Source organism: Lactuca virosa, chromosome 1, assembly GCF_052849685.1.
Source record: "Lactuca virosa cultivar CGN04683 chromosome 1, Lactuca_virosa_CGN04683_v6, whole genome shotgun sequence".
In the NCBI taxonomy this organism is placed as follows: Eukaryota; Viridiplantae; Streptophyta; class Magnoliopsida; order Asterales; family Asteraceae; genus Lactuca; species Lactuca virosa.
Genome location: NC_136426.1, coordinates 177,546,465 through 177,561,001, shown reverse-complemented (window position 1 = coordinate 177,561,001; position 14,537 = coordinate 177,546,465). Strand labels below are relative to the sequence as shown.

General features: G+C 34.0%; 2 protein-coding genes across 2 annotated transcripts; one reads left to right on the top strand and one right to left on the bottom strand.

Moving 5' to 3' along the window:
• Window positions 1–2,331: 2,331 nt before the first annotated feature.
• On the bottom strand, window positions 2,332–4,788 carry LOC145107578 (putative receptor-like protein kinase At5g39000). The gene is made up of 5 exons (XM_079044484.1): window positions 4,654–4,788; window positions 4,430–4,526; window positions 3,437–4,357; window positions 2,900–2,962; window positions 2,332–2,597 (listed from the first exon to the last, which is right to left on the bottom strand). The coding sequence occupies exons 2-5, from the start codon at window positions 4,505–4,507 to the stop codon at window positions 2,448–2,450; spliced, it is 1,212 nt and encodes a 403-aa protein (XP_078900610.1). The 5' UTR covers window positions 4,508–4,526; window positions 4,654–4,788; the 3' UTR covers window positions 2,332–2,447.
• A 1,652-nt stretch (window positions 4,789–6,440) lies between these two features.
• LOC145124518 (uncharacterized) lies at window positions 6,441–12,054 on the top strand. Its single transcript, XM_079059902.1, has 5 exons — window positions 6,441–6,465; window positions 7,044–7,188; window positions 7,973–8,244; window positions 9,769–11,761; window positions 11,849–12,054. The coding sequence occupies exons 1-4, from the start codon at window positions 6,441–6,443 to the stop codon at window positions 10,335–10,337; spliced, it is 1,011 nt and encodes a 336-aa protein (XP_078916028.1). The 3' UTR covers window positions 10,338–11,761; window positions 11,849–12,054.
• Window positions 12,055–14,537: the final 2,483 nt, after the last annotated feature.

Genomic DNA, 14,537 nt, shown 5'->3' with positions numbered 1-14,537 from the left:
TGATTTTGGTATTATATTCAGTGACTTACAATCCTTCAAAGTTGAGCTATTAAAGCTGAAATATTTAAGCTTTTTAGCTATTATTTTAGACTATAATTCTGAATTTTATGTATCTTCGACAGATAAATCATATGAAAGGGATCTCAGTAGAGTATCGGAAAATTATGACTTTGAAGTTGTAACCGAAATGGTGAAGTTCTTTGAAAATTTCAAGACAAAAACAGAGCTTTTTTCGGCCTCATCAAAACCTTTGGTAAATCTTTTTATCCGGGAAGTCTTAGATGTGGACATACATTTAAGAAAGTGGTCCACCAAACCAATGTTTCTCGAAATGGTAAAAGACATGAAGACGAAATACGAAAATTATTGGGGTGCATACAACAAGATGAACGATTTTATGTACTTTGCGGTTTTACTTGATTCTACACCAAATCACCTTTTTTGTTACATGCTTTCAAAAAAATGGGTACATGGAAGTGATGGAACCGCCATTGACCCCCGCGGACATAGACATAAAAGCACGTCAAATAGTCCGAGAGGTTGAGAATAGGATGGAGAATTTATTTATGACCTACTTGAAATGATTTGACAACGGTGGATCATCTCAACAAGAAGTGAGTCAAAAAGTCATTGATGTTGATGATGATAATCATTTTTTCGGTGATTTTCTTTGTACGGGAGGTAGCAACCCGGATCCAGCAGATAACGAGTTTCGAACTTATTTGAAAGAGAATATAGTTAATTATAAAAAAGATTTTTCAATTCTCGGGTGGTGGAGAGTAAACGCAATTAGGTTCCCGACAGTTGCTCGGATGGCGAAAGGTGATTACTTTTTTTAGTCTTTCATAGTTTCTTTATAAATTAATGTTGTTACAATTTAAATCTTTGTTGTTAGACATATTGGCGATACAAATCTCAAGTGTGGCGTTCGAGTCCGCATTTAGCACATGTGGTAAAGTTGTAAGTGAGTATCAGACTAGTTTATCGACTTTGATAGTTGAAGCTTTGCTATGCACCCAAGATTGGGTGAGAAAGTTTACAAATCCGGTAATTGACAATGTTGATGACATCTTAAACGATGATGATATAGCTTTGGGTAAAAAAATTACAATCTTTGTTTCTTTTTTTTATACAATTATTACTTTTTATTAAATACTAACAACATTTTCATTTGTGTTTATGTAGAGATTGCACAAGCTTTAAACATGTTAGATATGGATGACAATGATATGAGGAAGATGCCAATGAAAGATTAGATTATGAGTTTATAAAGTTTGTTAGTTTGATTGATTTTAAAGTTTAAACTATGATTTTTGGTGTTACGGTAATACTTCTGTATGTTTGTCTTATGATTGTTAACTTTTGTTGGTAACTTGATTTATATGTTAGTTTCTTTTATTTGGAAAATTAATTTTGCAAGTTATGAATGAAACGGAAACATAATCATTTTTATAAGTTGTATCGTATCAAACTCAACAACATATTTGTTTTAACGAGTTCTATCAAACCCAAAACCTTATTTTAACGACTTGTACTCTATGCAATTAAAGTTGTACCGGTCCAAATTAAACGGGTCCAAAAACTGGAAAATCCAGACCCGGACCCGGACCCGGACACGGACACGACTCATCCGGTCTTGTCCACGGTCCACAAAATTCTCAATAACCGGTCTGGTCCAAGAGCCGATCCGGTCCCGTTTGGTCCAAATGCTCACCCTACTTCACATCTTCACCATGTTTGACTATTCTTTATCACGTTTTTTCTTTTACTGTTCTTCCACTTCCTCACTTTACAAAATTTTTTCCCTCCATGTGTTTGTAAACAAGAGTTCTAAAATGACTGCAGAAAAAAAAAAGTATACTAATGAGAAGCGGACCAGAAATTTTTCGAAGAGTGGGCAATTTTTGTTTACGAAGGCAAAATATTTTGGCAGGTCAAAATATATTATTTTGAAGTGGGTCAATTTTATTTATTTATTTATTATTATTATTTATTTACAAAAACATATAGTATTATTTATTTATTTTTATTTTTTTTGTGGAGGTAGCTGCCTCGAGTGTAGGTCCGCCCATTAATTTCCCTGACCCAACCGCATCATCGAAATAGTCACACTTTTGCATGGTACTGTTTCAGGCTTTCAGCAGATATTTTAGGGAACATAGTAAATTACTTTTATATTTACAAGATGAATATAACGAACTATGATTGTACTTTTTTGTATAGTTAACTTTAATCTTATAGTAATTATCTTTTTCCTGCGTATATACAGAAAATTCCGGCAGCAAAGCACGAGAATACACGGTACACCACCAAGTTTTATACATAACCGAAATTGAAACCCTATTTTAGAAATGTTGCTAGTAAATAAATTTCTCAGATTTAAAATATACATTTTAGCAGAAAATGACAGTGAAAACGATGACAACATCATAAAGTCTATATATACTTCACTTGCGACAATCAAAACCACCACAAACACTTGCAACTAAGAGTAAAACAAGGGCAATGATTGGTAGAAATATGATCAGCATTACCTTCTTGCTCTGCAAACATATCTTCCTCCTCGTTTGGGTATCTTGTGTCAAAAAATTATTTGCCTGCACCCATGTTCCACCATCACATACTATAAAATTCGAGTCAAGGGAGATAAATTGGATTTTTTAAGTTATGTATGATTTCTGTTTATTTAATGCAGCATGCAAGAATAACTCCTTAACTTCGAAAATCATCAGAAAAATGAAGCTTTCCTATTAAGTCGAACATTTCACAAATTTTCCCTCGTTTATCTTTTTCCATTTGTTATTATATTCTTTTTAAACATCATTTACGGAGACATACAACACTTATTGAATAAAAGAAAAAAATGTCTTTCGTGCTCAAACCATTCAAAATCACTAACCTTAGACTGAAGATCCTCTCTTTCATCCACTAGAAGCTCAATCTTCTCAACAGGGTCAAGAACCTACAATTTCCATGTTCAAAATCAAACAGAGCCATCATGTTCTAGGATTTTGACATTACTACAAAGTACAAACAATTTCATAACCTTTGACTTTAGCAAGTCATGTACTTGTATTTAAATAATTAATCTTATCTTTTAGTCCTAAATTATATCCATATTGTTAAGTAAAATGCAAGAAAGTAAAAGAGCACAGGAATTTATGTGTTGCGTGTTAGTCTATATTATTAGCCCGCTTGTTTATGGGTCCTTTTTTGTCTTTAGCCCATTAGGGTTTCTGTCTAGCTAGTATTTATATCCGCTTTATTCCTTGTAGTCTTTATGCTTTTCTTTGAGAACCCTTGTAATTTCTCTTTGATATAATCATATGACAATGTTATCAGCGTATTTATGAATAGGGAAACCCATCAAAATATTTCTTGCAGCCATAAGACTCCACCACTACTCTAGACATAAAAATGATTTTTAAAAACTTACTTGAATCATCCTTGCAGCCTCCCTAAGTTGGGATGCAACCTCAGCAATCTTAGGTCGTTTTTCCCGATTTTCTTCCAAGCATTGATACGCGATAGCTGAAAACATCTGCAACGTTTGTGGTTCGATATCTTTCCTTATTCTCTGATCAATAATCAAGTCTAGCTCCCCTTTTAAGTAGCAAGAGCGGGCTAAATGATTAAGGAATCGCCATTCATCATGGAACATCAAAGCACACACTGGCCTTCCACACAAAACTTCAAACATAACCACACCAAATGAGTAGATATCGGATTCTTTTGTTAAAAAACCAGTTCTCTCATATTGTGGGTCACAATAACCATGTGTTCCAGCATGGTTAGTGATGACAAAAGTGTTTTGTTGATTCGCTAGACCTATCTTAGCCAACCCAAAATCAGAAAGTTTTGCATTCCAATTCTCATCTAACAAAACATTCGCGCTTTTTATATCACGATGTATTATTCTGTGTTTTTCTGCCACTTGATTATGAAGATAGTCCAATGCGGAAGCAATACCGATGCATATTTTGAGGATTTGTGGCCATGATAGTCCTCGGGACAAGGTAGTGTCATGTAGATATGTGTCTAGGCTACCATGACTTGCATATTCATAAACCAAAATCATCTCTTTGTTATCATCACAAAACCCTATAAGGGTTACAATGTTTTGGTGTTGATACTGTGAAAGCATTGTGACCTCGGTGAGGAACTCCTTGTTACCTTGAAACCCAGTGACATCTAGCCGTTTTACAGCAACTAGATGGTTCTCATGATCCCCCCAGGTGAGGGTTCCTTTGTATACTCTACCATATCCACCCTTCCCAATGAAATTTGTTTCATTGAAATCTTGGGTACAATTTTTTATTGTCTGGAGAGGGATTTTGAGGTGGATTAGCTGCTCCATCTGGGATAGAGGATCTGGATCAATAAAAACTGAACTGGTCTGAAACAAGATACATGATGTATATGAACTAACCTCTGAATGTATTGCTAGAGCTTGATTTGAACTTGTAGGGTCATGTGGAATCACATTATGAGCATCCGTTTCTGCCATCTCAGCTTGCTTTCAATATCTATGCACATACAAACAGTAATAATCACCAAAAGTGTTATCATTCACAAGTGATGTTAGAAATTTAAAAGATCAAAAATCAATATCACAGCAAGCCATCAAAGATCAAAACCACAGGCAAAATGTACCTGTTTGCTCGAGGTTTTTTTTTTCTTGAACCCTAAAGAGATTTAACTTCCGTTCCTTTTTCCCTAGCCGATTGTAAATGCTCAGTCTTATAAGCTCCATCAGGGTTTTTTCTTGGACACCTACGTTCATCCGGGGTAACGACTCTCATCACCACATACAACTATAAAGACTAGTATACCCATCACTATAACTTATTGTGTTTTTATTATTTAAATAAAAAATATCTATATTTTAATTAGAAGTTGGATAAAAAAGACATCTGATTTTATCATTTAGACACTATATATTTTGTAATGTATTCTTATCGGTTGAAATTGCATTGTTTTTAAAAAAGATAATTAAAAATAGTTACCTATAGATTGACTTTTGATAAAAGTGTCTATGGGATGTCTAAATATTGTCTTAATAGCAGCACATTTTAATTACTACTTCAAATGTAGAGCACCTTTTAATTACTACTTCAAATGTAGAGAGAGACAGAGAAAGATACTTATTGGATATGATAGTTCATGCTCCCCGCAACAATTGACCTAGGCCACCAGCGACCATTAAATACCGCAATGGTGTTCTTGGTCACAGTGACAGACGCAAAAACTCTAAGTACCGGGATGATGTTCTTGGTCGCAAAAACTCTCAATAGCAGTGACATTAAAAAAATTTCCAACCAAATATAAAATAATAGTGACACTAATTTTTAAATACTTTGCATCTTAATAAAAAAAAAATTATATTATAAGCTGAAACCAATGGTGGCCTGGGACTCCCAAGAACCACTTAATTAGATCTGTCACTGCTTGGTCGTGATTGGTTGACACTTAGTCCACGACCAGTTTCGTGTTTGGTACTCCTTTGGTCTTATTGAAAGACAAAAACTAATGGGTGGTGGACCGCTTGTTAGCTGGAATCGGAATTTCAAGGAGGAATTGTTATCATTAGACCGTGTTTATTAATCTCTTTGACCAACTGATTGTATGTAACGTATAAAGTAATAAAACTTTTATAAAAAGAAAAAGAAAATACATTTCTCTCAATCAAGTCGTCCAGCTATTTATAATCAGGACCCAACGGTCCATTTATGACAGCCCATTAGTGGCCTATTTCTTACTTCCTTTTTTATTTAATTTCAGTAACTATTTATGTGGATAATAAATTTTTAGAAATAAAAGTATAGAAATTATCAAAATTCATACTTTTTATTTTTTTGATAAACAAAATATAATATATATATATATATATATATATATATATATATATATATATATATATATATATATATATTAAAACATTATACAATCAAACCAATGGGAATCTTTATAAATTACATAAGGCAATCACTAATATCTTCCAACATAATTTATGTACCATATATTGTGAATTATACTCAAACATCATTAATCCAATCTTGATGGCCACTGTAGTATTTATATACTTTCAAGTACTTCCTTATACACAACATTAGCTTTCAAATACTTCCTTATACACAACATTAGTTGTGTTTGAAAGATTTCATTCTTCATTCATGATTATCACCTTCATACACTTATTGTTTGTCACTCTAGAAATAACAACAAAGTAAGTGAATACAGGTATTCACAAGAATAACCCAACCCTAGATATGATTGACGTTGGATTTTATTGATTATCATTACGAAACACAACACTAACAAGAATTGTTGATTAGTAAATTTGAATGACATTCATTTGTTTGGTGTTAAAAGGTTTCGAACTTCGAAGTGTTAACGTTTAGACTCCAATATTATTTTCAAAATTAATTTAAGCTTAAATCATGTATGTGGCTAGGTTGATTACAGGTATGTTTGTCTGATTACATATCTATAAAGATAAATAAAGCTTGGGCAACGACATTATTACAGCACTTACTTCCAACTTAATTAATTAATAATTCGGTATTCCTGACTAGGCCGTTGAAAATACCCGTTATCCGAATTACCCATCCGATTTTTTTAGGCATCGGGTAAATCAGGTCAGGTTAATCGGGTATCGGGTTAATTTTTCGGGTATTTGAGTAACCCGATTTTTTTCAGGTCGGATAAAGGGTAAATTTTTTAGGTTTCGGGTATACCCGATTACCTAAAATATATTTAACAAATGGCTAATGTCATAAAAACCCTCAAGTTTTCAAAAAATGTTCGGTTATATCCTAAGTCCAATTTTATGTCCATAAAAACTGCACATTTGGGCAAAAATTATCATAATTGCCCTATTTTCCGATTTTACCCTTCTATGGCATTGGGGGGGGGGGGGGGTGTTTGGTTCAGTGGTTTGTTGTTCATCACCATAGAAGCTCAAAGATATGTCATTCATACTCAACGAAATCCATATATTGAATCAATAAAATTCCATTTAACAATCTCTGTTTGGTCTCAAGGAATCAATTCCCATGAACAAGATCATCCATTCGTAACTCAGAAACCACCACCACCTGTGATATGCATCACCGTCACCATCAAATATCAAACATCACTGCTACCATCCCTGAAATCCACCACCGCCACCACATCTACATTGACATCGTCCACCACTACCACCTCCCTTTCTTACCCATATCAAAACTCAGTGCCCAAAATGATGTCATGGGTGCTCAAACCTAAAAATTAAACCCAACTATGATAAATTGATACCTAAAATTTAAACTCAAAAACCACAAATGAAATCAAAATCGTGGTTAGCAACATAAATGCACAAACTTGAAATTAAACCTAAACCAAAACTTACATTTTTTTTTTTGCTCTAAGGTGAAGGAGATGATGGTGATGAACAATTAAGGGCAGTGGTGGGAAGTGGGTAAAGTCGTAGAAGTATGCATCTGATAAACAATCAGGGGCGACGACAAGAGTTGGGTTTCATGGCAATGGTTGGGAGAAATGAGGGTGGAATTCCGGGGAAGAAATGAGGTGTTCAGGGGGTGCTCGTCGGTTTGCTCAACAATCGAATGAGGTGTTGGAACGGTGGTGAGCAGGAGATGGCAGCCGGTGGGTTTCTGGCTCGTTTTCTCTCGGCATGAAGCTCACCGGTGGAGTTGATTTTGGTCTCCAGCAGCAATAGAAATTGAGCAAGAGGGCATGGGTGTTTGGGTGACAATTACTGAACAACAAACCACTGAACCAAACACCCCCTAATGCCATAGAAGGGTAAAATCGGAAAATATGGCAATTATGACAATTTTTGCCAAAATGTGTGGTTTTTGTGGACATAAAAATGGACTTAGGATATAACCAAATATTTTTTGAAAATTTGAGGGTTTTTATGGCATTATCCCTTTAACAAATAATGAATTACCCAATATCTTTTTTTGAGTTTATCCGTGATCGATTCCCAAATCCCAGCAATTTCCCTCGTTCTATTTTCTCTGTCAAAAAAAAAAACCCTCGTCCGCTCTTCATTCGTGACTTCGTTCATCACCGATCAATCAACTTCAGCTAGTCATCCTCGCCTCCTCGCCGGTCAGCTGGTCGTCAGCTCGTCGCTGCCTCGCCGGTCATCAGGTGGTCGTTGGCTTGTCGCAACGTCACAGTTATCAGCTCGTCACCTCCAGGCAAAAATCACGGATTTAGACTTTACTCTTGAATGTAAGTGATAACAACCAGTTGTTTTTATTTTACAGTTTACACTTTGTTGGGATTCATTCTTGAATATGCTTAGCATGGCGGCATGGCCCTATGTCTGTTAAATTTGGGAAACGATTCATTCTTGAATATACTGTTAAATTGCGTCCCTTAACTTGCAACAAACCACATTTTATAATTAATTTGCAACAAATAAGTACTTAACTACTTACATGCGATTATACGCCTCCAACTGATGATCAGTTAAGTGAAGTTGTTGCTTCCCTTTTTCAGATTGAGCTATTGTTTGTAAGTTATTGAGTTAGTTGTGTTTCTTCTTCTCTTCTATCCTTTTCTCAAGCTCTTTCTCAGTGTTTTCAAGTTTTGCAATCAACCGAAACTTCTCCATCTTTGGCTTCAGAAGCTCCTATTGCTGATAAACAAGAATATCATTTATAGTAAGCAACTGATAAGGATGCAGAGCAAATAGAAAGAGAACTAACATATTTATCAATTTTATTTTTCTTCTCTGCAAGCTTCTTTTCGTGTTTATCAACTTCTTTTCTATATTTAGCTTGTTCCTTTTCTTTTTTGCATGATTCATTCTCATAACCACCCAATTCATTCTCAACTTCCTGAAGTCTACTACTTTCAGCTTGAATCTCGTGATTGGCCTTCTCAATATCGTTTTCTATGTTAAGTAACTACCACAACAAGTGTTCATTTTTTAGAGATCTCTGCAAAGAAACAGGTAATTAAACATAGGTGCAATACTCATTTCAAATCTAATATCACCCTACATTTGAAGTACCTTAACTTAAAGCCTATTAACACAATACATGTTCACTTTTACCATGAAACAGTCTTGTATCATACTTAATTAACGTGTAAGCAAGGAATTTAAACTTAAAACCAAATAACCTGAAAAACTAGAAAATTCCTGGCCTTCACGAGAATTCCAAGAGATTTCAACTTGGCCGAATGATGAGATGCATCATGACTCGCTGGCTCGTGCTTGTGGTCTGTTTTCCATTGTTCGTGGTGTGTCTATTGTTTAGTTTTTGTCGTGTGTATATTTGGTTTTAGCTTTCATTTTTGTGATTATGATCAGTTTTGCGATTTGGATCATATGTTGCATGTCTGTAGTATTGTTGAAAAATGAAATATGTGTGTATTGGTTAATTAATAAGTCATGGTGGTGTGTTTCTTGATCCCCTTATTTTTATATTTTTGTTATTTCTGATAATTTTATTTGCCAACCATCATGCATGCCTTCTTGTTATCGGTTCATTAAACCTTTGTTATGCTCGCTAGAATTAGATCGATTGGTTCCACATTTAAGAGAAGCAAAACACAATCCCAAAAAGAGCAAGAGATTTCAACATGCTTGTTATGAGTTCATTAATAATACTTTTAAGTTTTAAGGAAAAGAAAATACGTTGCTAGCCTATATGTCTTTTTTTTTTCCTGTTTATCCTTTTTTTCCGTCCCCCCCCCCCCCCCCCCCCCTTGATTTTTATGTTTTTTAACATTTTTTCTTTTTTTTAGATGTAAAACGGATGATTATATTGAAGTGGAAGATAAGAAGATTGAAGTTGACAACCCAACCAATGATCAAGTTCCACAAGAAAAAGAGAAAAAAAAGTACAGAATTCAACCCAAGATCGAAAGTTTGGAAAGAATTTGAAAGGTATAAGAACGAAAAGGGTGTTCAAAGATGTAAATGTAAGTATTGTGGTGGCGGGAATTACAAGTGCGAATCAAGTGGTTATGGGACCAAAAATCTGGGTTATCATTTAACTAAATGTAAAGCTTACTTGGCTAAACTTAGTGGTGGGCAAAAACAACTAGCTTTCCAATATGGTGATGAAAACAAATTGTCAACTTGGAAATTTGATCAAAATGAGAGTCGGAAAGCTCTAACCCACATATTGGTAATTGGCGAACTTCCTTTTAGCTTTGTAGAAGGTGTGGGCTTTAGGTATTACAATAGTGTTACTGAACGATTGTTTAAAGTTCCATGTAGAAGTACAAGCACAACGGATGCCTACCAATCGTTTGTAGATGAAAAAAAAAATTGTGACTTTATTAAAAAAATGTTGGTAGAATATGTTTGACCACCGATACATGGACTTCTGAGCAACAATCATGTTATATGTGTCTCACCTCCCACTTTATTGATAACGAATGGAAATTGAAAAAATAAAAGTCGGGTTGATATTGGAAAAATGGTTGAGAAATGTTTAATTGAGTGGGAAATAGAAAATGTTTTCACAGTTTATGTTGATAATGCAAGTGTGAATGAAGTGGCGATTGACTTCTTGAAAAAAAGTTTTCAAAACTCCAACAAGTGTCTTCTTAGTGGGAAAAGTATGCACATTCGATGTGTTGCCCACATTTTAAATTTAGTGGTGCAAGATGGCATAAAAAAAGTTGATAAGACGGTTGAGATAGTTCGATGGGCGGTTAAATGGATTAGGCAATTGCCTTCTAGAATTCATTAGTATACCGACTTTGCTAAGGTTGCTAATTCTGGTATAACAAAAGACTTGAAGGGAGATATGCCAACAAGATGGAACTCTACTTACCATATGTTGGAAATTACCCAAGCTTACGAAAAAACTATTGAGAGATATGATCTTAAGGAATTTGATTTTCGGTACGAAATTGAAAAAGCGTGTTTGTCGATACCTTCATCAAGCGATTGGGAAAGGCTTAGGAATGTATGTCATTTTTTAAAACCTTTTCATGATGTTACTTTGAGGATTTCCGAAAAACTTTATGCGACATCAAACACATGCATTGAAGATATATATTCCATTTGTATGCTCTTGGATGACGCTATTTCCGATTCTAGTCTTTGTGATATTGCATTGGCCATGAAAATAAAGTTTGATAAGTATTTTGGCGACAAAGAAAAAATGAATTTATTGCTCTACTTTGGTTTGATTCTTGATCCGAGGAACAAAGTAAAGTATTTGGTTATACTACTTGAGGATTGTTATGGAGAAAAGAGGTGGAGGCCAAAAAGAAATATATCTTGGATTCTATGTATGAATTATATAATGATTATATTATAATTCAATCTTCAAGTTCTACTTCAAGTACTGCCGAGTCTACCACTACATCATCGATACTAGGGAAACGCTAAAATCCGGATTTTATGGCACCTAATCCCCCATTGAGAAATAAACTAAGAGAAAGGATGAAGATGAACATAGTTAAATCAATTGGGGAGTTAGAAAAGTATTTGCAAGAAAGTGTTGAAGACGACTCTAGTATTCTAGATTGGTGGAAAATGAATAGTCCAAGATTCCTGATTCTATCATTGATGGCAAGAGATGTGTTTGCCATTCCCGTCTCAACCGTGGCTTTGGAATCCATTTTTAGCACTAGTGGGAGGGTTTTGGATCTGTCTAGGAGTTCTTTGACTCCTAAAATTGTTGAAAGTTTAATTTGTACAAAAGATTGGATTTGGGGTAGCATAAGTGACACAATCGATTATGAAAAGATTGGGAAGAAAATCAACAAATTGACAAAGGTAATTGTTTATCTTTGATTATTTTAATTATTTTAAATTTTATATCTTTTCCTTTTAATACTAACAGTATTTGATTTTTTTATATAGAATTGAGCAAGATGAAGTAGTGAAGGTGCAAGAAGAACAAGTAGGTGCAAGAAGACGAGTATATTTGTGAATGCCTTTTGGAACTTGACATGTTATTATTTTCATAATATGTAATGGTTTTCTCTATTTTCTAGATTTAAGACGTAAGTTTTTTTGGTAAATGCAAAATACATGCATATACATTGATATAAAGTAATTTAAATGGTTGACTTTGGTTGTTATTATTTCATCAAAATGCATGCATGTATACTTTTCTTTGTCTTTCGATTTTGCTTATTTCTATTGTTTTAATTTACAAATCTTCCATCTAAAACAATGAGTAGTAATAAATCTAGTCTATATATTAAACTCTTTTTTGATTCTATTATGAGATTCAACTTATAAACTAAGATCTTTAAGTATTTGTTTTTTTAACATCTTATTAGATTTGATTAAATTGTTAAACGATTACTTGATATCTCAAGTATTATTGACTAAAAAATTTCAATATTCAAAGTTTGAACACGACATATTTATTTCATTAAATTTATTTTCAGGTGCCATTAAAAAAAATCGGGTAATACCCGAATTACCCAAACCCGACCCACTACCTAAATTACCCAAACCCGAATTACCCGAATTTAATTTGGTTGGATAACGGGTAATCTTTTTAACATGAAAAACCCGAATTACCCGAAACCCGAAAAATTTACCCGCTCAACACCTCTACATTACAGTGGTATTTGAGAATTTAGGCTCTGCGGACTTGCTAAAGGTATCTCGGTCGGAGGGACTTATCTCTCAGCAGAACAGAGGGAACAACACCCTGCTCTAGATCCAAATTGTTCTTGCTGATGCAGCCCATAAGCACATCACATATAGAGTTGTTCATATGTGGGTCAACAAACTCCAGGATTTGGCTTACGACATAGATGATGTACTCGACGATTTGACCACTTTAGGTTTTCGGTTTTGGTTCCTCCACTAGGACCGAAATCTATCAAATATGGGACAACCAAGGTGATTTCGATAATGCTAGGACCGAAATAAACCTTCTTGTGGCTGAAATCCATCTTAAATATCTAGATATTTTACTTTATTAAGTTCCCAATGTGATATGATAGACTTACCAACGTAAGTGTCACTTCTCTTACACGCTTATCCTTTACTTTCCCATATATAAGACACATATATGAACCAATTTTCATTTCATAGTTAGTAAAATTATCAAACATCCACAATTCTCTCTCAAATAGCAACTTTCATTTCCTTCTCAAAATTTAAAGGTTAAACTTCCCTGGAGCTTCATTCTTCAAGTTTATTTCCTTAAGATCATTGTAAGTTCAAAAGTATTTTTACAAACATTTCATGATTAGTATCATCTTAATCATACATTATTTTGTGTTAAAACCATTAGGATTACGACATCCTTTCCGTGATTTAGCACGAAGTTACCGTTTCTATTCCGTTATCTAACCACAATCATGATTGAGGTGAGTTCATACACCTACATTTTTACAAAGTTTTTCTATGTTTTTAGGGGGGGGGGGGGGGGGATACAAGTAACACATAAGAATATTTACTTTAAAAACGCAAACCGTCAAATACGTTTAATTGCTTTTTTTATGAAAAATGATAAATACACAAAATGGCTGCATTATCAAACCCGTATATTATTACGGGCAAAGTTTTGGTAAAAACGTAACGATACTTATTTTCTTATATATATATATATATATATATATATATATATATATATATATATATATTGAGTACGACTCGATTTCTACGATAAACTATATACATACGGCTTACATAACTTTACCCCTTTGTAACCCGTTGAGCAAATGGTATAATTATATAATTTCATATATAATTATAATATGTCGTTTTCATTTTTATCCCGACCAAGGGGATAATTACATATACATACGTTTTTTTGTAGAAAAACACGTAAAGTCGTTAAACAACATTGTGAGACATATTCTTCACGGTACACTACAAAGTACAAACGAAAGTCCTATTTTATAACCAGCGTCTATTGGAAGGAGAGCGTGATACTTGTTTGTAGATCTCTACGGGACTAACAATCTCACACATAAATTGTTAGCTATAGTTAGACCGGCAGGTCTGGGGTGACAAACGTCATAACATTCCGACGCCTGAAGAACGTCGCGAGATGCCAACATCGGTCATTAGTACGGTTATAAAAACTCACATAAAGAAACAACGACTCTTTTAGTTTAAGTAAAAGCATTTCTTCAAACGGTTTTATATACATGATTAAAACTGTGTAATATTATTTTAAGTATGGAAAATACTTATACACTTTGGTCTTGGTACATTTAAGACTACAATACATTTTATGGAAAATATAAGATTTTCTGGTAAGACAAACACTATTTTACAAACAGAGGTTTACATATTACTCATACAAATGCTTATGAACTCACCAACTTAATTGTTGACACTCTTTTCAAACAACTTGTATTCTCAGGGAATCAGTAAAATAGGTGATCACTAGCTTTTGAAGATGAGACGTTAAGGCGTTTAAACAAATCTTTTGGCAACATATTATAGTTGTCTTTTGAAACATGTTATACATACAAATATTGTAACTATTTCAATTATATATATGTTGGTTGTGTTGCTTTGATCATTTATACTTAACTGTTATGATACAATACATGATTATCATCCGCCCCCGGAC

What these genes read in the sequence shown, in the direction of transcription:
- LOC145107578 (XM_079044484.1), bottom strand. Translation starts at nt 4,507, where the DNA reads ATGGCAGAAACGGATGCTCATAATGTGATTCCACATGACCCTACAAGT. An exon ending in AGGCTGCAAGGATGATTCAA is followed by an intron (nt 2,963 to 3,436) that starts GTAAGTTTTTAA and finishes TGGAAATTGTAG; the next exon opens with GTTCTTGACCCTGTTGAGAA. An exon ending in GAGAGGATCTTCAGTCTAAG is followed by an intron (nt 2,598 to 2,899) that starts GTTAGTGATTTT and finishes ACATGGGTGCAG; the next exon opens with GCAAATAATTTTTTGACACA.
- LOC145124518 (XM_079059902.1), top strand. Translation starts at nt 6,441, where the DNA reads ATGTATGTGGCTAGGTTGATTACAG. An exon ending in ACCACATCTACATTGACATC is followed by an intron (nt 7,189 to 7,972) that starts GTCCACCACTAC and finishes TCTTTTTTTGAG; the next exon opens with TTTATCCGTGATCGATTCCC. An exon ending in TTTAGACTTTACTCTTGAAT is followed by an intron (nt 8,245 to 9,768) that starts GTAAGTGATAAC and finishes TCTTTTTTTTAG; the next exon opens with ATGTAAAACGGATGATTATA.